Below are 27956 nucleotides of genomic sequence, written 5' to 3' on the forward strand. Positions count from 1 at the left end.
TCTTGAATAAGTTTTACGTTATAAGTTTTCTTGCTCAAAAAGTGTATTGTCAGCTTATTAAAAAAAAAAAAAATCAAGCTAACCATAGAAAAGCATTGATCTCCAAACTCAGTGCAATAAATCGGAAATGCGTACAATGCAATACTCATTAATTTATCCCTTCTTGCAAATTTGTGGTATAAAAGTCAAAGTACTAGCTCTTAGCACTCAATCCTCAACTCGCGAAAAAAAAGAGCTTAGGTAGAGGATATTGTAATGCAATAATAGGTTTTTTTTTAATGAATATTCGAAGTGAATTGAAGGGACAAGAAGTAAACTTCTCAAATACATTAATAATTCATGACGATATAAGCCAACCAGAGCGCTCCATTCGGGTCAAATGGATGACTTTGAAACTCAAGGAAACACCGTTTGAAAATCACTAGTGTTTTGTTACGTTTTCATCACTAGTCATAAAATTGTCCTTAAGAGCGAATGTTACCAATGGTCAAACATTTGGTGGCAACAGCCAAAAAATCGATTCGGCTCATTCTCAAGTTAGGTAGGCGTTATGGTGAAACAAAGCACTGCATACTTCGTTTGCCTGAATATCGATTGATTTTCGAGAAAATCGATAATAACTGAGTTTCGACCAAATGCCACTTTTGAAGCTCAAAATTTCAGACAAATCTCGGAGCGTCACGCCACGAATTTAAAACACTCGGACCGATAAAAACTACCAAATCTTGAAAAACAACATCATTACATATGCTGACAGCAATTTGAGCAATTCTTGATCATTTATTTACACAACGTAATTGAATTTATCCGACCTTCTTCTAACAAGATTAAAAATAGGTCAAAAGTAACTTGTTATTTAACTATGTGCTATACAAAATAATCGACTCAAAATCTGGCTTTTGTAAGGCAAAGTGTGGTTCTTTTCGATCTCCCAAGGAGTTTTTGGGGAAATGATTCAGTGCAATTTAATCAAATTTTAAAGTTGGATAAAATGAGCTGATTTGACGAAGCCGTCAGTTATTCGAAAATGTACACCTTCACACGAAAACTCGAGTTTTTCGCATTTTACATCCAATCTACAGCTTATTTTATATAACATCATCTTACCGTCCATATTGCTGTACCACAAAAGGGGATTGCAGTCCTGAAATTGTTGCATCGCTCCCATAATAGCGATATAACTGGCAAGGTAGTCAACACATCCTGATAATGATTGTTTACAAAGCGTATCTCAAGGTTTCTCTCTTTCCATTTCGTTGAAATACTTCGCGTAAGAGATCTTTTTTATAAATATAAGTCTACAACCGAACCGTGAACCAAATGTAAGCGGTATGTTGCTGGTTTAGAAACATGTTTCTCACGTGCAGAATAACGCTAATTAATTCAAAATGAGGTCTACTGAAATAAAACGCAAAAATAAAACGTTGGACTATGAAGCTGGTGGCTACAGGAACTAAGGTCGTGTGTTACATATACGAAACAGGAGCAAACAATTATCTAACTCCGATCATAATGTAATGTATCATAATTGAATGTTTCATGGTACTTCGGGAGATAAAGTTCATTTTAGGACTAAAACACAGGGAAAGATCTGCAAAGGGCATAGCCCATCATACATCATTGCAGACGTGCGACAAAGAAAAGTGTAGTGTTTGAATATTTTTTTTTATTTAAAGCAAGTTTCATAGGGATCAAACCTGGATAACCACAACTTTCGCTGACATGTTTGTAAAAGCCAACGTTCAACAGCTTTATATTTATGCTACTTCTTCTCCAGAGGCTACTGGCTTGTTAAGTTACACGTGCCGGTAGTAAGACTACGACCCAGGTAGCACGTTCACATTTTCCACGACCACCTTTTCCCGGCAGCGGACCGAAAAAAGCTCACATCTGGAAATAAAACCATTTCTGCGTATCTCGGGACTCAAGAAACGCTTCGAGTAATCATTGCATCAGCTAACACAGCAGGCTCGGGCGCGAGTCGGTATACCTACATCAAATACTTGCATTTTGGAAACAGACGCTTTGAAAAATCAACTAAACTAGTTAGTTATTCAGTATTCTTGCCCAAGAAGGTAGCCAAGTAGTGATCTATTTCCCTCAAATATGGTCGGGTCCAAAGCCATCAATGCATTATATGGCGAAATATTATAGAGCGTGACTGATGCGTAATGAAACATTTAAGATAAGCCTGTTGTCTGGTCAGACCAGAACGTTCACGCCCATCGGGAAAAGATTGACATCTAGATTTAACCAGAAAAAAGGAAGTAAAGAAGCCCATGTTGTGCCTTTCTCCTTAATCTTTCCTTCCAAAGTGAATGACTACTTCTCATAGAAGTCCACAGCCAATCAATGCATCATATGGCGATATATGTATTAACAAGCTTGTTCCAGCTTGTTAAGTTACACGTGCCGGTAGTAAGACTACGACCCAGGTAGCACGTTCACATTTTCCACAACCACCTTTTCCCGGCAGCGGACCGAAAAAAGCTCACATCTGGAAATAAAACCATTGGCACAAATGTATTAACAAGCTTGTTCCAGACTATCTTGCTGATATGTTTAAATCACGTTCTCAAGTCCATAATAGACAAACTCGATCATCTGGTGCTTTGGATATACCTTTATGTCGCCTATCAACAGGGCAGCGCTCCTTTGCTTTCAGAGGAGCCAAACTCTGGAACTCCTTGAATGATAACATTAAGTCCTTAAAATGCCCCAGGAATTTTAGACGTCATCTTGCAAATGTTTTATTAAGTTGATATATTATATTATTGATATATATTTTGTAATTATAATATTATTGTATTTACATTCTCAATTAATTTATATATTTGTATTTTTTTTTTTTTTTTATTCTATTGAGCTGAAAAGCCCACTTAGGGAGCATCAATAAAGTGTATGTATGTATATATTATTTAGCATGGTTTGATATATCAGAAGGAACTCTGCGCCTCGAACTAGAGCCTCTCGTTCACCAAGTTTTGCACTTAGCGAGGGATAAATTGTAATGGGATGTATATCAGCAGGAGGAGAGAATATGGCTGCTCGGCTAAGAACAAGGTCAACTTCGTCTTTTAGCCTGGAAAAAACGAGACTAGCGGAATTGCTCTCAATCAGCCTTGAACAGGCAAGAAGAGGTCTAATTACTGTTTCCCGTTTTCTGGATCGTCTGCCGAAGTCACAGTGTACTCTTACTACAGTTTTGAACGAGCAGCAGATATTCTTATGAGGAGAACGACACGCAATGTTGTTGCAGAGTTCGCATCTTTTCTCTGCAATTCGTTTTATTAGTAAACGAAAATGCCAGTTTCAAGGTAATTTCTGTAATTAATCAAACAATCAATAGAGATTAAAATAGTAAGGAAGAGGAAACAAATACGATTCAATTTTTCAGCGTCTTAAAAAATACTTATGAATTATAATCATTTCAAATCCTTAACTCTACTCGAGGCAATTGTCATCTCGACCGGTTCCTTACACAAAGTAAGCACCAAGTGTGGTTTCAGCGATTAACGATAAAAACACCCCTCTGATTTTCATTTGGTAGGTTAGCCTGTAACTCATTTTGAATATTACACACAGTCAACAGAAGAAACTTTAGTAAGAGTGCAGAGAAGTTGAAAACTTATACAGTAGTATTGTAACAAGCAGAGGTTTTAATCACCGAACTAGGTTTATCTTTCGTTCTTTTTGTCCTAAAATGAGCTTTATCAACCTAAACAATAATTTACAAAATAAAAATATGAACTCAATAAGGATCGGAGTTAAATAAGTGTTTGCTCCTGTCTCCTTTATGTAACACTCGACCTTAGTTCCTGTAGCCACGTGCTTCACGGTCCAAAGTTGAATTTTTGCGGAGTTGTCGGTTTCTGCATGTGGACCCTAATTTTGAATTAATTAGCGTTATTCCGCACACAAGAAACATGTTTCTGAACTAGCAACATTTCGCCAACATTTGGTTCGCGATGTAGTTAAAGACTTATATTTAAACAAAAATCTCTTACGTGAAGTAATTACAGCCTCCTTTTCAACGAAATGGAAAGAGAGAAACCTTGAGATACGCTTTGTAAACAATCATTATCAGGCTGCGTTGACTACCTTTCCAGTTATATCGCTATTACGGGAGCGATGCAACAATTTCAGGACTGCAATCCCCTTTTGTGGTACAGCAATATGGATGGTGAGATGATGTTATATTAAATAAGCTGTAGATTGGATGTAAAATGCGAAACAACCGAGTTTGCGTGTGAATGTGTACGTGTACATTTTCGAATAACTGACGGCATCGTCAAATCAGCTCATTTTATCCAACTTTAAAATTTGATTAAATTGCACTGAGTCATTTCCCCAAAAAAATCCTTTGGAGATCGAAAAGAACTTCACTTTGCCTTACAAAAGCCAGATTTTGAGTCGATTATTTTGTATAGCACATAGTTTAATAACAGGTTACTTTTGACCTATTTTTAATCTTGTTAGAAGAAGGTCGGATAAATTCAATTACGTTGTGTAAATAAATGATCAAGAATTGCTCAAATTGCTGTGAAATTATGTATTGATGCTTTCTTCAAGATTTGGTAGTTTTTATCCATGTTTTTAATTCGTGGCGCGACGCTCCGAGATTCGTCTGAAATTTTGAGCTTTAAAAGCGGCATTTGGTCGAAACTCAGTTATCGATTTTCTCGAAAATAAATCGATATTCAGCCAAACGAAGTATGCAGTGCTTTGTTTCACCATAACGCCTACCTAACTTGAGAATATGAGCCGAATCGATTTTCCGGCAATTGCCTCCATATTTTTAAAATGTTCGATTTTTGGTTACATTTCCTCTTAATCTTCATATTCAAAGATAACTGAAAAAGCCTCATACTCGACTATTTGAAACTTGACACTTCGCGCTCGTTGCCAATCCTCAAAAAGCGTATTGCCCACTTATTTCTATATCTGGTAGACTTCGGTACTGCTCTCTCGGCGCGAAGTTCTTCTTCCTCGATTGTTTTCGGGAAGCGAAACCTTCGTTCGGCCATGGCAGAAACAATATGTAAATCACATCAAGATCACAACGTTTTTGGACTACAAATTTGGTGCAACGCGAAACTATTGGATAATTAAAAAAAAAGCTTACAAATACTATGAATGCCGGTTAAATACAACAAATCACACTTACGAGGCATTTTAAAGAAAAATGGGAAAAATACAACTTTGCATAATTTAGTATTGTTTCTTAGGAGAAGTCATTTCAAAAACTCGTAGTTCGGGTTTCATCAGGTTTCCAAACGCCTGAAAACAATAAAACCAAGCGGCAACAGGCCTCGTGGTTTCAAATGCTTTCTCGCGTTTGGGAACCTGATGAAACCCTCGCGCTCGTTTTTTAGATAGTACTAGGAAACGATGTCATTTTCTCGCTCTCAATAATGCTGTCTTGCGTTCCTCCCAGAAAAACCGTGATCTCCTTATGGCAGAGGTTGTTATCATCACTTTTGAAGGAAGGTTGCAATTTTAAATTTTGCGATAAGATCACTTTTTAGTAAAGTAAAATTGGAGAATTCAGCATCTCCTATCCATCTTGCCTTTTGAATTAAAAAGACGAGAGACAAAGAGCAAGCGGTCAAGCGTGTTGTGTAAATTTTAATCAAACGTTGGCAAGAGCCAGCAAAAGTAAACTTACGTGTAGATAGCAGATGTGTCCTTCTTCCGCAACCGATTGAACGCCCGCGAGATCTCCGTATCTTCTCTCAAGATTCGATGACAATACAAAACGAGGAGGTGGAAGAGACCTTGCCATACTAACAGCAAACAGCGATTCTCTGTGCCTCTTTTGTTGGCTGAGGCGGGAGACGTTTTCGTCCGCTAGTCTCCTGAGTCGAGAGTTCAACTGAAATAACGAATATGCTTCAACTAATTACCTGTTGATACTGATTAACCAATTATGATCAACAAAACTGAAACTATGTTCATGTTTTCCTATTGAAATTCCTCTTGGAAAGAGAGAAAACCTAAGCTATTTTTGTCACTTACAGATTCTCCAATTGGCTCATAATTAATCATAAAATATTGTCTTCATTGACTAAGAAAGATCTCTTCACCGATCTCTGGGTTTCAAGTGTTTCTAAAACTTTTTTTGAGGGCTTAGCGCTAAAATAGTAAACATCTGTACGTACAAACATCACGTCAGCGTGCACACTTGAAGACTTTCAAGGATTTTACAAAATGAGAAAAGTGTACAAAGTTTTTTGAAGATATTTTGTGGTTGTATACCTTCAGGTATAGGTATAAGTATAACATTTTTAAATACTTTGGAATAGAATATATAATCAGCTTCATTTAAAACAGCTTTTCATTTCGTTGTGGACGAGTTCATTTGATGTTATTCCCCACTAGGTGAAAATAGTATCACATTATTTTCTGTTGTCCTAACTCATCTACTACCTGAGAGTTCAAAACCACAGAATATGCACCACTGAGTATAGAGCATGCAGATTGTGCCTGATCACAAGACTAAAACTTTGTTTAGAATATCGGAATTAGAATATCTGTAAGTCAAAAAGTACAGAGTATTCCTCCTAGTTTTAATCCCACTGACTTTGGGAAAGAAACACAAGAAAAGATAAATTGATAATTTCATGGATAGTTGTAACAATAAAAGCTTTACAATAGTTAGACTTTGTCGCCAAAATCGCAAATTTGTATTGTTTGATACATCAGTCCTAATAGACCCGTCAGCTGAGCTTCTGTTTTGTCTTACACGCAGAAGGAATATAGTTTATACTCTTGGTCACTATTTATCTTCATAAAATAAGTTTAATGATTAATAATCGCGATATAGCCTTCGGAGCATGAAGGTGTGAAAGAGGAAGAGGTGGGGAGGGGGGGGGGGTGGGGAAGGGAATGGCCACTAGTGAACTAGAGAACTATTTTTGCTACCAGAAGGAAAGGGCGTCTAGTTGTCTCGTTTAATCGTCCTCCATTCTAAAGACGAGTTCGTTAGTTACGCCGGAAGATAAAAAGCAGGCCATGATTGGAGAAACATCACAAAGCCTCTAGCCACTATGTGACAAATCATGAACCTTCAATGCATTCATGCGAGACAGGAAGATTGAAGATAGCAACTAAGGATGTAGACGTGCATTTTGATGCTCCTCCAAAAGTTATTGAAAGTCATGGAATTTTATTATATGAGCAAGCCAATCAACAGAAAAGCGAGGAGAAGAAAGCGTTTCAGTCAAGATAGCTCATCCCCAGATGAAAGAAGCAAAAAAAAAACCTGTTGGAAGTGAACGAAGGCAACGACTTGCCTTTTGAATTAAAAAGACGAGAGACAAAGAGGAAACGGTCAAGCGGTTGCGTAAATTTTAATCAAACGTTAACAAGAGCCAGCAAAGGTAAACTTACTTGTAGATAGCAGATGTAGGCGGGTCTGCTGATATCCCCGAGTAGGCGGGAATATCAGCAGATGAGAGCAGCAATTTTCAAGCGAATTTCATTAGTATTTTCCATAGACTCCTCAGTGTAATACCCCTGAAAATTATGTGCGTTCTGATGCCCTTAGAGTATGGTAAATTGAGGTAAGGGAGGAAAACTAAAACATCCTCTTCGGTGGTTTTACATATAGTAGGTTGCAGATTTTTGCCTTGGCGTCCTTGGAAAAACGAATTTTTGGTGCTTTAATTATACGGCATGAACACTAAAAACAGCAAACAAAGTTTCCTTTAATTCCAGTCCATTTGTTTTAACAGATAACTCAAACCTTTTTCAATGTCCCTAGAAGGTTCGAGTTATCGGTTGACAGTAGTAAGATTTTCAAAAGGCAAGAAAGGATGAAATGCAACTTCATATAGAGAAGGACGAAGGTATAACGTTCTATGCGCACATGAAATAAACAGCTGTAATTAAGAAATCACCCCTCTCAGAGATGCCAGTAATGATGGACGAGAAAATGTTATAGAGGAAAATGGAAGCAATCGATTTTGAGTCCAGAAATGCTCTTTAAAATCTTATAGAGCTGTTTCAAATGTCCCCAAAGATTGTTAAACCTTTAAGTAAGATCCTCTTCGATACAAAGCTCTCCGTTCGCGATAATGGTGTTCACTCTCCTTCTTTTAGACTGACCACAAGACTAACATGTCGGGTTTCTTTAATTTTTAAGCCTTCAAAGAGTTTCTTTAGGACTAATAAATATTTAACGAGCTGACATTGCTCAGCGAAGCTTAAACATGTTTTGATCATTTGTGCTTGTGCAAATGAAGACACTGTATTAGAAAACTTAAACAAAGCTATTGAGACATTTTGTGTCCTGGTACCTTACCCTCCCCCTCTCTGCAATCAATGTCGTCTGGCTTATAATGAGGACTAGTGAGTAATGCCAAGCCCTATGTATTACAACAATGGGTAATGGGAGAAGGGAGAATAGGCATGTGTAAAGCATTTAGTTGTTTTCTGTCTTTTACAAATACACACACATAGACACACAAAAAACGAGCATCCTATCTTAGCTCTTTAAAAAAGAAGACATCAGACACTCAACATTTTCGAGGAACCACAGTTCCTGCACTATGTTGACAAGCACAATTTAATTAACACTCCTTTATATTACCTTTGGTAGGTCGTTGAACAATAACCAGTTGAAGAAATTACCACCAGGCATTTTCAGTAACAATTCCCAGCTTAGAGGGCTGTAAGTTTAGAGTCTGTCTTACTTATGTAAGGAACGCGTCAAATCTATCGCGCATTGGTAAAAATACCAATAAATACGAGTAGCGATGTCATAGCCCCAAATAAAATCAGCTACGAAGTAGGAATGTTCTGTTTAAGTGGACAGGGATTTTATTTTTCTCCTGCAAGTACAATGGTGGAAGCAAGGGGAGGGGGGGGGGGAGGGAAGGTAAAGTGACACATGCCGCCTGTGGACCCCACCCTCCTTCCCCTAACCTTCATCCCTCTCCTCACTTCTGCTGAACATTACATGTCATTCTCATATATACAAATATATCTTTCAATTTTGCTCGCTATGGACATTATCAAAGAATACTTGTGAAGAAAATTTGTCAATGAACTTTTAAGGGACCAGAATTGCCTTTTATAGTGTTTTTTTGTACTCTCCTTGTCAAATATCATGCTTCTGAACCTTGCCTTTTACAAATTTTCCCATGTTAAACTTCCTTATTCAAAAACTGTCATAGCTCGTTGAAAAGAAAATCCAGTAAAAACCAGTGAAAGTAATTCATACAATGAAGCGACATTTCACAGGGTCGAGCTCTAAACTCCATAAAACAAATCGAAACTGGGTCAAGTCAATAAACAGTGGGGTATTCCTTAATTTAACTATTGTTATATTTTTGTGGTGCGGAAGTAAAAAAGGTTCGCTCGTAACACTTAGGGTGTTTAACTTGCAAAACAAAGATATCAAAATGTCATGCAATCTTTAGTTAGTTCAGTACTATTTAGCCATTCGTTCGTATTTAGTACGGGGTTGACAAGGCCACTCGAAATCAACAGCACAACTACTTTAAAAATAGGCGAGGTCAGATTTGATATGCGCGTAATGATGCTTAAAGGACCAGTTACAAAGCCAATCAAAAAAGGAAGTAAAACATTGTAACTACTATTAACTTATTACGGATGGCAAAGAGATCCTGTCAGCAGAAGGGACCGCAGATCCGATCGTTATAGCTCTTTATGCTCTTAGCATCCAGCCTCTGATCACGAGTCTACAGGTGGCGTCCACAGCAAAGCAATGCTGGGTCGCTTATGCGGGTGGGGCAGGCTCCACTACAGAAATCAAGAGATAGTGGGGCACCTGAGAACCCTGGGTTTAAATTTTGGCTACTTTCCAAACGATAGGAATTGCTGGACTATCGCAAAGCCACACAAGAATGAAAATGTGAGAGTATTCAAGGAAACGGACATTAACATAAAAAAGGAAAGGAAAAAAACATTTGGGCGCGGCGATAGGCTCACGAGAGTGTCCAGAGGAATACGTCAGTGAAAAGGTCTCTGATTTGGTGAGAGAAGTAGCTAGACTAGCAGAGTTCCCTCAGATACAGCCAGTAATAAGTTTAATCGGCTAGATAGGGACATCCTTGCGATCAGAGTCCGCCCAAAATCCTACTGTCTTCCGCGACGTGTATTTACACTGCCCAGTTTATCAACGGGCGGAATAGCAATTTTCATGAGGCATAGGAGTAACCTCTCCATATGCTGACTGTGAGGTTTCGCGAATCGAAGAGTTCATCGGATTAATTAACCTAAAGATCAGCTTCCACACTGAAGAGCATCTACAAGTGCCATTTTTTCAAAGCAGATTCGCGAAAACAAGTTTTGATACAAATTTGTTTATTAAATCCACTTCTACAAAAGCCATATGCTGCCAAATAGCTACAGCGAATAGTTTGCCGTAGCTACTATCCTCTTTCCTTATTGTTCCGCACTTATTTCTCGGAGGACTGTTCAAATAGACCGCCGATGGACTTTAAAAAGTTCCCGGATGTGTCGCGGCATTCTGCGCGATTCGAGCGCTGGACGTGACAGCTGAGGAAGGGTCAATAGTGTGGCTGACAGTACTTCCTCCTAAGAACCTAAATAAACAGGAATTCTTTGATGTTGACAAACTATTAAAATGTTCCCCCCTCGTGGTGTATGTGGGGAGGTTTTTACGCTAGACCACGCCATGATTTGGAAACGAGAAGGATTTTTCATACAAAGACATAATGATCCGAGAGACCTGACAGCTGAACTCTTGAGTACGGTATAAGGCGATATGTTGAAGTTGATCCCGTAGTTCAAGATGTCAGTGGTGAACAGCTGAAATGAGTAGCTGACAAAGCAAAAGGCGCAAGATTGAACCTTCACGCATGTGGATTCTGCGAACAGCAACCATCGGCATTCCCTGATGTCAGGGTCTGCCACCCAAAGGCCGAATCTTATAAGAACAGAGCCACAACAGATCTAGAGAATGAAGAGAACACGCCAGTACTCTAGGAGAGTTTTCAACAATGAGCACTAAACATTCGAACCCCTAATATTTACAACAACCGGCGAAATTTAAAACCTCGCAGAGCTGATAGCTTTAAAGAAGGGAGAGCAAATGCAAAGACAATCTCCTGGATTGGGGAAAAAAACATTTTTTGCTCTTTGAAGAGCCGCCCTTATCTGATTAAAGGGTTCAAAGAGCGTCTGGATGGGGGCGTACGAATGTCAGTTGTCAGTTACAATTTCGGCCATTTATCCGTTTTCAGTTGAATTTTCGGCCATTTGTAGGTTCTCAGTTAAATGAGTGTTAATGATTAACTTGGCAAGTTAATTATTACTTTCCGACCCTATAATTTTGGCTGAAAAGCACATATGGGGTACACTCGAAAATTTAGTCGAAAACTGGTACAATTAGAACTGCTTTTTCTTAGTTCTGGAATGAAATAAGATCTTTCAAATGACTTTCAGTCATTGTTTAAGTCAGTTACGACTCTTCTGAACACAAAAATATACAGCGCATATGTAGCGCACGTATAACGTAAACTTGAAAATTAAGTCGAGAACTGATACAATAAGAACTGCTTTTTCTCAGTTCTAGAATGAAACAAGATCTTTCAAATGACTTTCAGTCATTGTTTACGTCAGGTACGACTCTTCTGAACACAAACTTCTGTTTTCCCGTGCGGAACATTCCTTTGCAACCACTTAACGGGACAAAATGTTGGAAAGAAGATCATAAGAAAGAAAAAAAAGTTGTGAAAAGTCCTCTAGCATAATATATTGGATTTATGTTTTGTTTTACAAAGCTTCGATTATGGTTGGCTCCGATGAAATGATCGGAAAGGAACGTTCTTTTGTCTACTTTTCAACTAGGTTACTAGAGAAGCGTAACTTAAAAATCTAGGCGAAAATGGGCGCGAGCTGGCCGCCCAGATCTAGAAACCATAATTGGGGTAATATCTTCATCCTCTTGGTCAGATAAGTCGTTTTCTGAGTCCGTATCATATTTATCTGCATGTGCTTGCACCTCAGCAGCTGCCACCTCAACGATAAAGTCGTCAACAAATATGATATCTGTCACATTCCCACCTTTCGAAGTAGCTTGAACAGCTCCTTTGTCGCTGCTGAACCCTACTGACTGATCTCCGGAGTTAAAATCGTTACCTAGTCCCGAAAACAAGTCCACTTTAGTGGAATCTTGTTGCTTCGTGTAGACGGCCGGTGGTAAAGCCCCTTCCCTGTCCTTGGTAGTTTCTTCCCAAACTTTCCTTTGCCTCAAGGGACGATATTTCTCCAAAAATTCTTTCATAGCACTTTCGATACCGGGGTCGATCTCTACTGAAGGTAGAGGTCGCATAAAGTTTACATTTGCAAACTCCGCGCTGGTCTGAGGGACAGGATAGTAGGACTTTTCATGAGTAAAATACTTGGCTGCCCATTTCGTTACTCTCTTCAACGAGTCCTTGGTAATTAATCCAAAGTCTTGGGAATACTGTAATGCGGTGAAGGTCTTAAGATGTGAAACTGCATGTAGATTCTCCACAACTGTTGTGAGTAATGTGCTCAATTCAGTGTTTAGGAGATAATCGTTGTTAATTGAAGCTATGCTGTTGTGCAGGCGGTGCATTCCTTCTTCGAGAAGTTTAAGTGAGATTACAACATAGCTAACAGAGCCGCGCAATCAAATTCAATATACGTAAGCGTGCTCAAAATCCCGACAGTGCACGCTGATAGCGTGAACAAATCGCTTCGCCAGAACTGAATTTTTTTTTCGCGCGAGTGGCCATTGTAAGCGCGGGGAAAAATGATATATTTCGCGACAATAATGGATACAAACAGAGACTCAGCCCACTATTCACAGAACGAAGACAATTTTCCGACCTCTTCCCAAGGGCTAGAGTTCTTAAATGAGGCAGAAAAAGGGAAAAACAACAGAAAAGGAGACTCGGCATCAGCGCCGTCACGATTCGCTTCACTTGATACTGTTGTCCGTTTTTCGCGTCGAAATTTATGTACAATTCCACCGGCTATGTTCTAAAACAATTGGTTCATGCTTTTAGTTGTGCGCTATCGAGTTATGGAGCACGTGGGAAGTTTGGAGAGCACTCAAGATGCTAGAGTTTCCCTCGGCTATTGCCTCGGGCCACTCGTAGGCTTCTTTCGTGCTCTCTAAACTTCCCACGCGCTCCATAACTCGATAGTGCACGCTAAAGCATGAACCAATTCTTAACTTCCGTTTTAGGAGACAGTTCCTTCGGGGCCGTTTGTTGCTGTGGTTTCCTTTATACTGTGCCGTTGTTTAACCTCAGATATGGTCTTTTATGTTGTCATTTACATGTGATACTTTGTCTACGTCATCTTGAAGAGACAATTGTGCTTTCTCTATGATTTGGGCTCCGATACCAAATCTGTTATAGAGACTTCCTAGAACGACAGAGTACAACCTCTATGACTTCTAAGAACGACACAGTACGACTGAGTACGACACAGTACGACACAGTACGACACAGTACCACTGAGTCCCGACGCTCGTTTAATGCAACTTGTAGCCACATCCGATATGAATAGAGTCTTCTTCACAGAACAGATACCATGAACTTGCGTAACAGAACACGTTTAATCCTTTCCTTCACTTGTTCCTTCCTGACCAGATCCCATCAAGGTTTTAACTTTTTTCTCAGAAGGACTGAATAACTTTACCTTTCGATCCCCCGAGTCAGTGAACGCTATCCCGTCTTCAAATTAATAAAGTGTTTTGATATCTATACAAGAGTCCGAGTTGTTCTTTAGAAGTTGGTCAACTTCTAAGCTTGAAAAGTCGCAAATGTATAGGCTACCGTCTAGACCGACTGCTGCAAGATAAGCTCTTTGTTTGAGAACTTCCATAGATATGATATTCAAAACGCCAGTCGGGTAGGTCACGAGTCTGACTCCGGTACCAGCAATGCCAACTCCATTGTAGTGTAATGTCACTTGTATAATTCCTCTCAGGGCATCGTCTGCACACAGCAGAATGTCTTCACTTGCAGCACAGATTGAAGTTGGCTTTTCTAAAGAAGGGCGAACCTAGATAAGCTTCGAGTTTCCGAATTCAGCGACTTCGAGTTCCGAATTCATCACTTAAGATATCAAGGAGGCCATAAGAACGAAATGGTATATCTCAACGATTATTACTGTGAAGCCATGAGGTGCGTAACAAATGCTGCGCAATGTAATTCTAGCCAGCTAAGAAATTCTCGAGAATCACACGAAACCAGAGTATGCCCAGCAGAAAAACATCATGAAATAGGACCAATCAGTCGCATCACTGCGACTCTATAAGATTTAACTTTAGCCATTAGGAAATAGACTTTGTATGCTTTTACTTCAATTTTAAGTTTATTAACTTTAAATTTAAATTTCCTCTCACTTTGTTAAGCGCCTAGATCTATTATTGGATAGGCGCTATATATAGGCGCTATATTTACTTATTATAATTATTATTATTATTATTATTATTATCATTATTATAAACTTTTTCACAGTAACTTTAGCTAGGTCATTATAATCTACACAAAACATAATCTACACAAAACATAATCTCCATGAATTCAAGAATGAGAAAATTCTGACGGCGCCTCTAAGTCGGCATCTAATGGGCGTTTTATAATAAAGAGTAGGCTGGTTAACAACTATTCACCGAAGTGGAGGTTGTTAGTGGTGGATATTTACCTCGCCGCCTCGCGGCTCGGTAAATATCCACCGCTAACCACCGACACCGAGGTGAATAGTTATTTTAGTATATACTAAAACAGTGAGATAATATACACCACCAAAACTTGATTTGAATGATTTCTTCGCTTGTCACGGATGTAAACTGTGACGCCATTTTTTCCCGAATGCTTGGAGGTAAGTAGCAAAGGATATTTCGAGTTTGACTAGCCAATCAGAGCGCGCCTTCGACGCTATCCACTCTTTTAGTATATAGTAAAACAGTAAGATGATATACACCACTGTCGTTAATTTGAGTGATTTCTTCGCTTCTCACGGATGCAAACCGGGACGCCATTTTTTTCTCGAGTTGCTCGGAGGTAAATAGCAAAGGATATTCGAAGTTTGACTAGCCAATCAGAGCGCGCCTTCAACGCTATCCACTGTTTAAGTATAAACTAATTAACAATTATTCCACGAGCGCGGGTTGGATATGGGATGACAGATAGCCAACGAGGCGCGTAGCGCCGAGTTGGGTATAATCATCTCATATTCAACAAGCGCCGAGTTGGCTATAATCATCTCATATTCAACAAGAGCGAGTGGAATAATTGTTTTATTAAAAACGTTAAATTAAGTATAAAATTTTATTAAATTCTTAGCTCCCTTTTGATATTAAGCTGACACGTACGATTGCCATATCTGTAGATTATGGTATATTGGCTGATATACCATAATGGCTAAGCCAATAAAAAGTCTTGAATTGCATTATCCAATGATCTAGTTTTTAGTAATTAACAATTATTCCACGAGCGCGCGTTGGATATGAGATGATAGATAGCCTACGAGGCTCTACGACCCTCTTCAAAGGTAGCGAAGAGAGACCCCGGCGATGCAAGGAATGCTTATTTTCACAGAGTTACCGATTCGATCGTGAAATTTGAGATTTTAGGTTTTAAGTCCAGAATTGTTCTTTAAATTTTCATAGAGCTATTTAGTACGTTCCCGCAAATGAAATGAAATTGAATTATTAATCAATTACTTAAAGAAAATACCATCAGACATTTTGAGTAACAATATCCTGTTGAGATGGCTGTAAGTAAGGAACCTGTCTTACTTGTGTAAGGAACACGTCAAATCCATCTCGCACTGGTGAGGATATCTCAGATCAGAGCAACGATGTACTATCGCGCACCGAATAAAAACAGCCACAAGGTTGAAATTTTCCAATGCAAATGTAATGAAGGCAAGTGAAGCGAATTGATAGTTCACATGCACTCTTGGACTCCTAACTCGCTATATTTAACTTTTAAAAAAAGGTTTTAAAGGAAATTTATCAAAGAAAACTTGCTGGAGAGGATTTTGGATTCCGTAGACCCATCCTAGTTTTCTTGAATAAGTTTTTCCTTGATAAGTTTCCTTGTTCAAAATTTGTATTGTCTGCTTATTAAAAGAAATCAAGCGAACCATAGAAATGCATTGATCTCCAAACGCAGTGTAATAAATCGAAAATGATATAGTGCAGTACTCATTACTTCATCCATTTTTGCAAATTCTTGGTATAAAAGTCAAAGTAGTAGCTCTTAGCACTCGTAATCCTCAACTCGCGGAAAAAAAGAGCTTTAGGAGAGAATATTGTCGTGTAGTAAATCGATTCTTTTTTTATTGAATGTTCGAGGTGAATTGAACGGAGAAGAAGTAAACTTCTCAAACTTATTAATAATTCATGATGTTATAAGCCAACAAGAGCGCCCCATTCGGGTTAGGTGGATGACTTTGAAACTGAATGAAACACCAGTTTATTTATCTATTTATTTATTTATTTATTTATTTAACAATTTAATGGCAACATAGTAAACAAAAGAAAGAAAAAAGAAATGTCATAGGGATAGTCCGTAAAAGATTTAAAGACCCCATGCTCAGACCACCCAGCTAATGAAAAGATATTCATAATAAATATACAAGGACAAAGAAGATATAAAAGTACAATTTACAATTAAATGGCCTACTCAGCTGTTCCATAAGAAATTTATCACACCACGCTTAAAACTTGGAGTGCTAGATGCTGATCTGACGTGAAATGGAAGCGAGTTCCACATACCCACAATACGATTGAGTATAGTTCTTCTCTATAGTAAGGCTATCTTTACATCAGGGGGTACCTATCAGTATCAGATTAAGATTGGACATATGTAGACATGTCTAAATTAATGTATCCGTTCAAAGCTTTATAAAAATTAAAAAGAGTACATCAAAAAGAAATCGTCTATGCTCTAGAGACAATAAATTAAGTTTACAGATACGAACTTCATAGTCATCATCAGATTTTAGAATGAACTCTAATGCACGACGTTGTATTCTTTCCAATTTAGTTGAAAATAATTGGTGTTTCATCACATTTTCAACACTAGCGATAAAATTGTTCTTAATCTCCATATTCATAGATTACTCAAACAGCTTCATACTCTTTAAAACTTCACCAACCTTGACTATTTGAAACTTGACACTTTGCACTCGTTGCCAATCCTAAGAAAATGCCTACTGCCCACTTATTCTTATATCTGGTAGACTTCGGTATTTCTCTCTCTACGCAAAGTTCTTCTTCCTCGATCGTTTCGGGAAGGGAAACCCTCCTTTGGCCATGGCAAAGACAATATGTAAATCACTTCAAGTTCACAACGCTTTTAGAATACAAATTTGGCGCAGCGCGAAACTATTAGATAATTAAAAACAAAAGCGCACAAATACAATGAATGCCGACTGAATACAACAAATCCCACCTACAAGGCAATTTAAAGAAAATTGGGAAAAATACAAAACTGAACAATTTTGTATAGTTTGTTTGGAGAAGTCATTTAAAAGAACTCGTACTTCGGATTTTATAAGGTTTCCAAACGCTTGAAAACAAGAGAACCACGAGGCTTCTGGCCTCGTAATGTTTTCTCGCGTTTGGAAACCTGACGAAACCCTCGCACTCGTTTTTTAAATAGTACCAATAAACGATATCGTTTTCTCGAAGCTCTCAATGGAGCTGTCTTGCGTTCCTCTCCAGAAAAACCGTAATCTCCTTTTGGCAGAGGTTGTGATCATCACTTTTGAAGGAAGGCGGTAATTTTGAATTATGCGATAGGATCACAACTTATTTAAAACAAGACAAGTACTAGTTATGCAACGGTTTTCCTCGATTGTACCGATATGATTATATCAATATCATCTGGCCTGTTATGAAGGTTACACCACAATTACCCCCAACATGTATTGTTGGGTAGCGCATTAACTTTTTTTTGACGCATTTATATGGAACGCCGAAAGGAAAGCATTCGTCGAAACCTAAACAAAATTAGTTTGTTAGTGGGTATGTTTTAGGACTTATCCCATTCTATCACCATCTTAATAAGTCAAAATTGATTTAAATAATTCCATATCCTATCATAAAAAGGTATGACTGGACAGCACTGAAAAAGTTTTATCGATTAACGGGATGTTTTATACGAGTTTCCATCCCTGAGAAAAACAATAACAACGCACATGTGAAATTACGAAAATTTTAAAGGTGTGTTTAGCCTTTGTTTGGCATCCTTAAATCTTAATGACGTACTCTTCTCCGGCTTTCTGGTTATTGAAATGCGATCAACGTTCGATTTGGTAGGATTTTACTAAGGCAAGAAAAGATCGATAAATTGCAACCTCAACGAAGGAAAAAGAGTTAGAGAACATTCTATGTGCACCGACATGAAAAAAACAAAAACAAAAACAAAAACAACTATATACAAGAATTCACCGCTCTACACTGGCGAGATGTCAGTGGATGATGAACCAAGTTTTGATGAAACCCAGACTGTCTGAGACCCTCGATAGGGAAAAGACGGAAACCGCTGTAAAACGACAAGGAAGCAATCGGTTAAGTTTACGAATGTTCCTTAAGTTCTTCCTGACCTGTTTCATACATCCCCAAAACCCTTCAGTAAGATCCTCTGCAAAACAAATTTCTGTGTTTGCGCATGGTTCTCATGCTGGAGTCAATTTAAACTGCAGCTACTGTTGTTGTTCACCAGTTTTAGGGACAGAATGATATTCAAGCGAAAGTTTTCGGCTTTAGAGCTCAGAGAACTCTCTTCAAATATTTCTGGGGTTCTAAAGTATCGAAATGGAACACTATCTGTGGTTCTTTTACTCTGCTGTGACCATGGAAAATTACCCTTTTCCTGAAGAGTCCTAGAACTAATTAGTCGTAAGTGGTAGAGAGGGAATCAAATAAATTTTGGTGATGCCTCATAAAAAGAACGTAGTTGAAGAAATTATGGATTAAACTTTTAGTAGACTTCCACGAACGAAGAGCGAGATTTAGAAATATTTCGATTGGTTGTTACTAAAAATATTTCTAGCTTCATAATAGTATTGGTGATAATGACAATGCGTTAAGAATGATAGAGCAGCTGAATACTTGTTACACTTACTAACTCTCGTCCTGTGTTGACAGTTTATTGGACAACAACCAGTTGGAGGACTTACCAAAAGACATATTCAAAAACAATACGGAATTAATAGTTCTGTAAGTCAAAAAGTACAGAGTATTCTTCCTAGCTTTAATCCCACTGACTTTGGGAAAGAAACACAAGAAAAGATAAATAGATAATTTCATGGGTAGTTGTAACAATAAAAGCTTTACAATAGTTAGACTTTGTAACCGAAGTCGTAGATTTGTATTGTTTGATACATCAGTCTTAATAAACCCGTCAGCTAAGCTTCTGTTTTGTCTTACATACAGAAGGAATATAGTTTATACTCTTGGTGACTATTTATCTTCATAAAATAAGTTAAATCATTAATAATCGAGATATAGCCTAATGTCCTTCGGAGCATGAAGGTGTGAAAGGGGGAAAGGAGGGGGGGTAGGGTGGGGAAGGGAATGGCCAATAGAGAACTAGAGAGCTATTTTTGCTTCCCGAAGGGAGAGGTGTTTCCTTGTCTCGTCTAATCGTCCTCCATTTTAAAGACGAGTTCATTAGTTACGCCGGAAGATGAAAAATAGGCCACGATTGAAGAAATATCACAGTCTCTAGCCACTATGAGACAAATCAAAAAACTTCAGTGCATTCATGCGAGACTGGAAGATTGAAGCTAGCAACTAAGGGATGTAGACGTAAATGTTGACACTCTGGATGGTGGAGGAAAATGGCCCGCGAGTAATTGATTGGACACGGAATCGTATAATCCTTTTAATTGGTTTTTATTCGATCTACAAAAAATAGTACATAATTTCTGAGCGATCTAACAGCAAGCGATTCCTGACAATTTCATGCTGGGAAACGAAATGTTGATACTAAAATGCCAACTGATTACAAACACACTACTCACTTCTGTGGCGCCATCCAATCAAAACTCCAGTACCAAGAAACAGGTTAGCAAAATTCTCGGAGGACACTTCAGGTAGCGAGGTAGAAAAGGGACTGATCGCTATCGAGCGCGTGTCATTGCAAAATGTTGCATTAGCTCAAAGGTCAGCCTTGAGCGATTACGCAATGGGCCGTAAATCACGTGGTTAATTACTAATTAAATGTTAATGAACGGATTAATAAATTAAAATATTGTTGACTTTTGATCAACTATTGAGCAAATATGTTGAAAATCCATTTTTTCTTGAAGTTTGATTAATGGTCAACAGAACTAAAATTATCTTCATGTTTTCCCTTTGAACTTCCTCTTGGAAAAGGGAAAATCTGTGCTATTTTTGTTAATTATAGATTTTCCAATTGGCCCATAATTAATCAAAAGATATTTTTTTCATTGACTAAGAAAGATCTCATCACCAATCTCTGGGTCTCAAGTGTTTTTATAAAATTATTTTGATGGCGTAGCGCTAAAATAGTAAGCATGTGTACGTACAATCCTCACGCGAGACGAGTACAAATATCTAGCGATATTTGTACTCTGGAAATATTCGCAAGATTCGCTCGCACTACAATAACAATCTGGCGTGTTGGATGATAAACCTCTCATTAAACGTTTTGTTGTTAAGAATCGCTGAGCATTTTAACTCGTTGTTTATAATTTGACTCTCCCTACGGGCTCGTCAAAATACTGCACAACTCGTAAAAATACTCAGCGATGCTACACAACAAAACTTCTAATAAGGTATAATTATGTATTTAGTAAAGCTCTAAAAAATTTTTTCAATTTAGTTTTTGAAAGGACTCTGGACAAAAACAAGCTGAGGAATTATATCTATGCTTTACGCTTTCTATAAGTGGAAGATGCTATTGTATTTGCTCACCGTATAATACAAGATAAATGAGGGCTAAATGAACAGAAGGATATGTAGCGAATTTTTGTGTTAACAGTTATCATTTATGCATGCCTTAGAGAGCTATTTAAACGCTACGGCTTGTTAGCGCGCAAATTTTCCAACGCATTCTCTAGCCCGAAGTTCTCGCTGCCGATCTTAGACTCTTAACTAAAGCTTCAGCGCCATCGCTACAGTCAGGAAAACATTTTCGAACCTCACTCGCTCGATCACAAAAACCTCAATCAGCTCCTCGAGTGTCTTCAACCGAGCTCGAGTTCCAAATTTTCTAGACGTAGCATCGACTAGAACTGTAGTGCACTAGTCAGTGGAAAGCCCCGCACCCCCATACCCGGGGAATAGCGGGGCATTAGACCAGGCCCCCCAACTAAAGGAAGCAAATTCCCCGCTATGCGGGGTAATGTCTTTCGTCAAAACCTCATTTTTGTACCCCGCTCCCGGAGCAATACTTGAAAAATCACAAGTACACAACATTGACAAAAATTAATTTATTTCAAGAATTGTGCCTCAAATTGAACTCTTACAAATCCTCCACTCCTCTTGGTAAGACATAGTTCCGTGAACTCTCCTCTGGACGTGTAAATGAATAAACAGAACACGGTGATTCAATTTAATCCGTCTTCGCAGAAGCAGGCGAGCAGCAAAGGGCAACGTTTCAAAAAAAATTACTGAAATCACTCTGTATGTCGCAATCACCTTCAGCGGAGGAATTTTTATCCGAGGCACAAGAGTTTAACAAGACAATAAAGGCTTTCGAAACTGCTCAAGCAAATTATAACTCAGTGTTAAGTGACGAAGAAGAGATTCAAGACTCTCAAGATTATTACGAATCCGAATGTATAAGGATTGCTAATTTTCAAGAGACATTAAATCAGTTTACCGCAACATAACGGCCAGTGCAAATAACCACGAGAGCGAGATTCGACGGGAAGATTCAATTAGCAACGTCGGTTGGAGAACAAACGCGCGATCGCACGCGTCATCTCGGAAATCGGGTGGTGGCTCTTTGGTCCATGTGCATAGCCCAAGATTGGCCGCTGCTGCAAAAAGGGCAGCTCTACAAGCAGATGCTGGAACCCTCCATAAACAGCAAGCTATACGGCGAGAAGAGTTACGTCTTCGACAGGAAGTTATTAAGCAGCAACAACTTCAAGAAGAAGCCAAGTTGCGCTTCGATCAAAGAAAGTGTGAGCTGGATCTGAAAAGGAAAATTGCTAGAGCACAGGCCGATGAGCAAACGTACGCGAATGCCAAGCTAGAAACTACCAGCTCAAGTGTTCCCTCTTCCGTTAGATCAATAGCCATTTTCTCCTATGAAGCCACGCCCTCCCATAGCTCTACGGGATGCCAAGCTTATAGAGAACAAATATTTTGAAGATGTTCGCCTTGTTGGTCATTATGAAGGGGGTGTAAAAGATAGGTCATCATCACATGGCTCATCTACCGGGGAGAGATTACCACAAGAACTAATAGAGATTCTGAGAGAGAGCAGCAAAGGCATAACAAGAGTCTTTTTCATCTTCAAAAATCTCGTGATTTACAGTTCCAAGAACTACTTGCTCAGCAAAACAAGCTTTCCTTGTCACTCACATTACCAAACAGTGAGGTGCAAGTGTTTGACGGAGACCCCGCCAATTACTACAACTTCGTGCGGTCGTTTACGAATCTCATCGAGGTGAAGACCACTGACAGCAAGATGCACCTCCACTACCTACAGTACACTCGTGGTGATGTCCATGATTTAAGAAAAAGGTGCCTAGCGATGGAACCTGCAGATAGGGGATACATCGTTGCGCTCCCGCTTTTGAAGGAAAGGTATGGACAAGGATATAAAATCGCAACAAGCACTGGTAGAACGTTTAATAAACAGGCTCCCCGTAAAGAGTGGAAGTTGTAACGCTCTCCAGAAGCTTTCAGTTGCACTTACAAATTGTAAAAAATACTTTGCAAGCTGTCGGTTACCTCAACAAGGTTGACAATACCGACAGTCTAAAGAAAATTGTGAGAAGGTTGCCACTCCCTCCTGAGACGAAGTTGGCTCGACAAGGCAGATGACATTACGAATAATGAGCAGAAAGAGATCACTTTCCACGACGCTTGTAAAATTTTTGGACGCGAAAGCTCGCGCAATGGCCCATCCGGCATTTGGAGACATTAAAGATAATCCAAGGGTTGGCGGAAAGGATTGAAAAGGGTCATTCAATAGAAGAGGTGCCAATTTTTCTACTTCCGGGAATGATGCACACCACGTTGATGTTAACTATAAGCAGCCAGATTCATCCAATGGCTCATCTGTGACAATGGCTACCTGCCAAGTGTACCTTTTGCAATATTCAGCCCGTCTTAGTCTGCTGCAAAAAATTCAAGAACCCTCGCGTGGAGCGGAGACTTGAGTTCGTTCGTTCACAGGATCTCTGTGCTAACTGCCTTCTTCCTGGCCCCTTTCCGAGAGAGTGTCCCAAGTCAAGTTTCTGTGAGGTTTCTGGAAGTTAATCCAAGCATTCCACGTATCTCCATCCACAGAGAGATGCACAAGAACCTATGGAGACATCGCGTCGTGGGAATACTAATGAGTATGAGGTTTCAATACCAGACAGCGATGCTGCAAGCAACGCCCAAAGCAGCTTTATCAGCGCCGATGGTCAGTGTGCTTCTATTGGGGTAGCAAATCAGCTACTGCGCTACCGATAGTTCCTGTAAGGGTCAAGGCTAAAGAAAAAAATCGATCAACCGTAACCTACGCCTTTCTCGATAGCGGCTCCAATACCACATTCTGTTCCAAGAAGCTCGTGGACACTTTGGGCATCGAAGGGGTCAAGACGCGACTTTCCCTTACTACCCCCGCCAAGCAGAACTGTGTAGTGAGATGCAATCTCTTAAGTTTAGAAGGATTTGGTCTGGATGAAAATCACTTCGTAGATCTTCCGTCCGTGTTTTCAGTACCGAAACTACCTGTCAGTAATGACAGTATTCCGACTCAAGAGGATGTGGTCAGCTTCCCTTACCTCAGAAATATTCAAATCTGAACGATCAATGCGAATATTGGCTTGCTTAGAGGATGCGACGTTCCAAAGGCCTCGGAACCTCAAGAAATTGGTGTTAGTTAAGGCGAAGGGCCATTCGCGGCTCGAATTATGTTTGGTTAGAGGGTAAATGGGCCTTTGTTGACAGCCATAGCCACAGCCACAGCCAGTGTACAACTTTGTAAGGGCCGACGAGGGACTTAGCCAGCAGTTTCGCACGTTCTGCAGCTGGGAATTCTCGGATTCCATATGCATCAGTGAACCAGCAATGTCCAAAAGAGGAAAAGCGCGCACTATTCATCATGAAGCAGTCGATCTTCTTGAAGGAGGGTCACTACCAGATAGAATTAACCTGGAAACATGGTGTGCCCTGTTTACCGAACAACCGCGCAACGGTAGTACACCGTCTGAGGTTACTGCGCAAAAGATTCCTTAAGAATACAGACCTGTATTCGAGTTATTCAGCATTTATGGGCAGCCTCTTGGAGAATTAACAGGCACGCTTAAATGCTACCCAAGATTCCATTGGAACACACGCTGGTGTAATATGGTACTTACCTCACCACCCTGTCGTGAACCCGAACAAGCCAGACAATGCTCGTGTGGTATTCGACTGTGCCGCACGATACAACGAAGTGTCTTTAAACCATCAGCTTTTGCAGGGTCCAGACCTAACCAACAACTTCGTGGGAGTTCTGATTCGCTTTCGTGAAGAGCTCATTGCCATAATGGCTGACATCGAAGGAATGTTCCACAAGGTGCGTGTCATCCCTAAGGATTGCGATTCGCTTCGATTCCTATGGTGGCAAAGAAACGACCCCAACAAGGACCCAGAAGATTACCAAAGGCTGGTTCATTTATTCGGCGCCACTTCGTCCCCGAGTTGGGCTAGTTTTGGCTTAAAGCGAACGGAAGACGATAAACAAGAAATGTTCTGCGAAGAGGCCGTGAGGACTTTAAGGCGCAATTTCTACGTGGACGATTGTTTTAAGTCCATTAAAGGCGAAGCCAAGGCAATATCATTGGTATCAGAACTACATGTACTGTTAGCCAAAGGGGGATTTCGGTTAACCAAATGGATATCTAACTTCAGAAAAGTCATTGAGTCTGTACCTACATCAGAGAGAGCAGTCTTAGTGAAGGATCATCTACTCGACAAATTGCCCTGTGAACGTCTTCTGGGAACCCGATGGGATGTCGAAACGGACACCCTTGGCTTTAAGATATCCTTAAAGAAGAAGCCTTTCACTAGACGCGAGATCCTCTCAATCGTGAGTTCCATCTATGACCCTCTGGGGCTCGTTGCGCCCTTCATCCTCCCAGCTAAGCCTTTATTGCAGAACTTGTGTCGAAATGGCTTAGGTAGGGACGACATAGCTTCAAACGAGGACATCAATACCTGGCAGAGCTGGTTCAGAGATCTCCCTAAGCTGGAGTCACTCAAAGTTCATCGATGTTTCAAGCCGCCTGACTTCGGCCAGGTCACAACTTGTCAGATCCACCACTTTGCTCATGGCAGTTAGATAGCTTATGGCGCCGTATCCTACCTTCGCATTACCAACGCGCGAGGTCTTGTTTATTGTTCATTCGTCATGGGGAAATCTCGGCTGTCACCACTCAAGCTTCTTACTATTCCTCGATTAGAATTGAGCGCAGCTGTTGTCGCAGCCAGACTGGACAAGATCATTAGAACTGAAACCGACATACAGGTCGACGATTGTGTGTTTTGGACCGACAGCACTTACGTCCTGGGGTACATCCGGAACGAAAGCAAGCGATTTCATACATTTGCGGCAAATCGAGTGGCTACAATACAGGAAGTTGCGGCCGCCTCTCAGTGGAGACATGTTGACTCCTCATAGAACCCAGCGGAGGACGCATCGCGTGGGCTCTCCCCAGAGGCTCTTTTAAATAACAGTCGATGGCTCAGAGGCCCTGATTTCCTTTTTTTTGTTTCTAAACAGCTTTAGACGATTTGTTCAGTGCGAGAAGAGGATCTTCGGAAATGATTGGATCCGACAACAGTGGCAATTTTGTCTCAGGAGAACGCGAACTTAACTGCTCTATCAAAGAATGGAACCAGGAGAAAACTGGGGACTTCCTACCTCAGAAAAATATTTCAGTGGGTATTCAACCCTCCACGCGGGTCCCACAATGACGGTTCACAGGAGCATTACACAAGGGCAATAAGAAAGGTCTTAAACGCACTGGTCAGGGAGCAGGTAATAGATGACGAAGGGCTGTCAAGATTCATGTGCAAGGCGGAGTCAATCGTAAACAGCAGGCCCTTCATAAAGGTCTCAGACGACATTCGCGACCTGGAACCCCTCACGGGTAACCACCTTCTCCTCCATCGGTGTAGCCAATCGCTTTCTCCTGGAATCTTTGTCAAGAAGCACTTATACTCCAAGCACAGACGAAGGCAGGTTCAGTACTTATCGGATATATTTTGGCTCCGAGAAAAAAAATAAAAAAGAGACAAAAAAAGGTTCAGACCGCGTCGGAATTTTAAAATTGGAGACATCGTACTGGTCACAGATGAGAAGTCCCCCAGAGGACTCTGGCCACTTGCACGCATAACAGGCGTTAAGACGAACCAACGAGACTGTCTTGTGAGAAGTGTCACCCTGAAAACCAAATCAAACACACTCGAACGTCCTATAGACAATGTAGTCTCACTCGAAGGAGCAGCTGAAGTTTCTCATGAGGCTTAATTGTGGACTTGCCTGTACGTTTCGTCACCCAGTTACGTTGCACTAGGTACAATTAACGTTAACATTGCGTTGTAATCCTCTATAGGTCAATGTTAATGCTTGTGTAGCGCCATTACGGGCCGGGAGGTAGGATTCCACGTGCGATTTTTTTGGTACCTTATCATTATGCATGACTCTCAGAGCTAATTAAACGCTACGGCTTGTTAGCGGGCGAATTTTTCGACGTATTATCTATCCCGAAGATTTCGCTGCCGACCTTAGACTCTTAACATAAGCTTCAGCGCCATCGCTACAGCTAGGAAAACATTTTCGAAACTCGCTCGCTAACTCGCTCGATCACAAAACCTCAATCAGCTTCTCGAGTCTCTTCAACCGAGCGCGAGTTCGAAATTTTCTAGACGTAGCATCGACAAGATCTGTAAGCTACAGGACCAATAAAGAGATTTATATCACATGTAGCGCTGATCTAAGTTTATACAAGAGGGCGTGGATAACAATTTTGATTCAGTGGCATTTGTTTAAATTTAAAATATCTCAAAGTATCTACAAACTATTTAGAGTATTCACTTTATTGCAACATCATGTACTGGAAATCCTGATTAAAGCAGAAGAAGCGCGATTGATTTGTTACTGTCAACCTAGTTACGTTGTTCTTTTTCTTTTAGTGTCTTGTCCGGTAACCCGTTGAATAAATTGCCGTCAGATATTTTCAAGAGAAATACTCGCTTGGAGTGGCTGTAAGTGGAGTTTAATTTTCCCTAGTTTAAGACAATACCAAGAGTATTAATTTTTGTTGTTTATAACTTGCTCACGCTTATAACTTTAATTTTGAGATAAGATAAAACATGAGCAAGTAACTAATTTATTGAAATAGGCAATGATATCTAATGGCGTTTAACAATTAGTGAACACAAATTCCAGAATAATTGTGTTAGAAAATTTGTGTTAAAATCCGTTAATAATCAATTTTAAGAACCATTTGAACATTCTCAGAAAGGAACGAATATGATAATGAATTCATTACTAGCGGCAGATCTAGGAGACGGGCTGGGGGCCAGCTTTCTTCCTTCCTCTTCATTTTTGGTAAAAACATCGTAGAAGGAAGAAGAGCTTGCAGGTTTAAACACACAATACCACCCTCCCCTGTGTTAGCTTAAGGCCTGGATCCGCCCCAGATCACCAAGCATATTTTAAAAATTAATGAGAACTAACTAAAAGAACCAAAGTAATGCGAGAGCAATTTTCCACTCTCAAGTT

At 39.8% G+C, this 27956-nt stretch overlaps 1 protein-coding gene and 1 pseudogene across 1 annotated transcript; both read left to right on the forward strand.

Annotated features, from left to right (window-relative positions):
• Positions 1–21575: 21575 nt before the first annotated feature.
• LOC148739654 (uncharacterized) lies at positions 21576–23017 on the forward strand (annotated as a pseudogene).
• A 74-nt stretch (positions 23018–23091) lies between these two features.
• Positions 23092–25508, forward strand: LOC148739655 (uncharacterized). The gene is made up of 3 exons (XM_088749527.1): positions 23092–23133; positions 23486–23603; positions 24505–25508. The coding sequence occupies exons 1-3, from the start codon at positions 23092–23094 to the stop codon at positions 25506–25508; spliced, it is 1164 nt and encodes a 387-aa protein (XP_088605653.1).
• Positions 25509–27956: the final 2448 nt, after the last annotated feature.

Source organism: Stylophora pistillata, chromosome 2, assembly GCF_964205215.1.
Source record: "Stylophora pistillata chromosome 2, jaStyPist1.2, whole genome shotgun sequence".
Classification (NCBI taxonomy): domain Eukaryota; kingdom Metazoa; phylum Cnidaria; class Anthozoa; order Scleractinia; family Pocilloporidae; genus Stylophora; species Stylophora pistillata.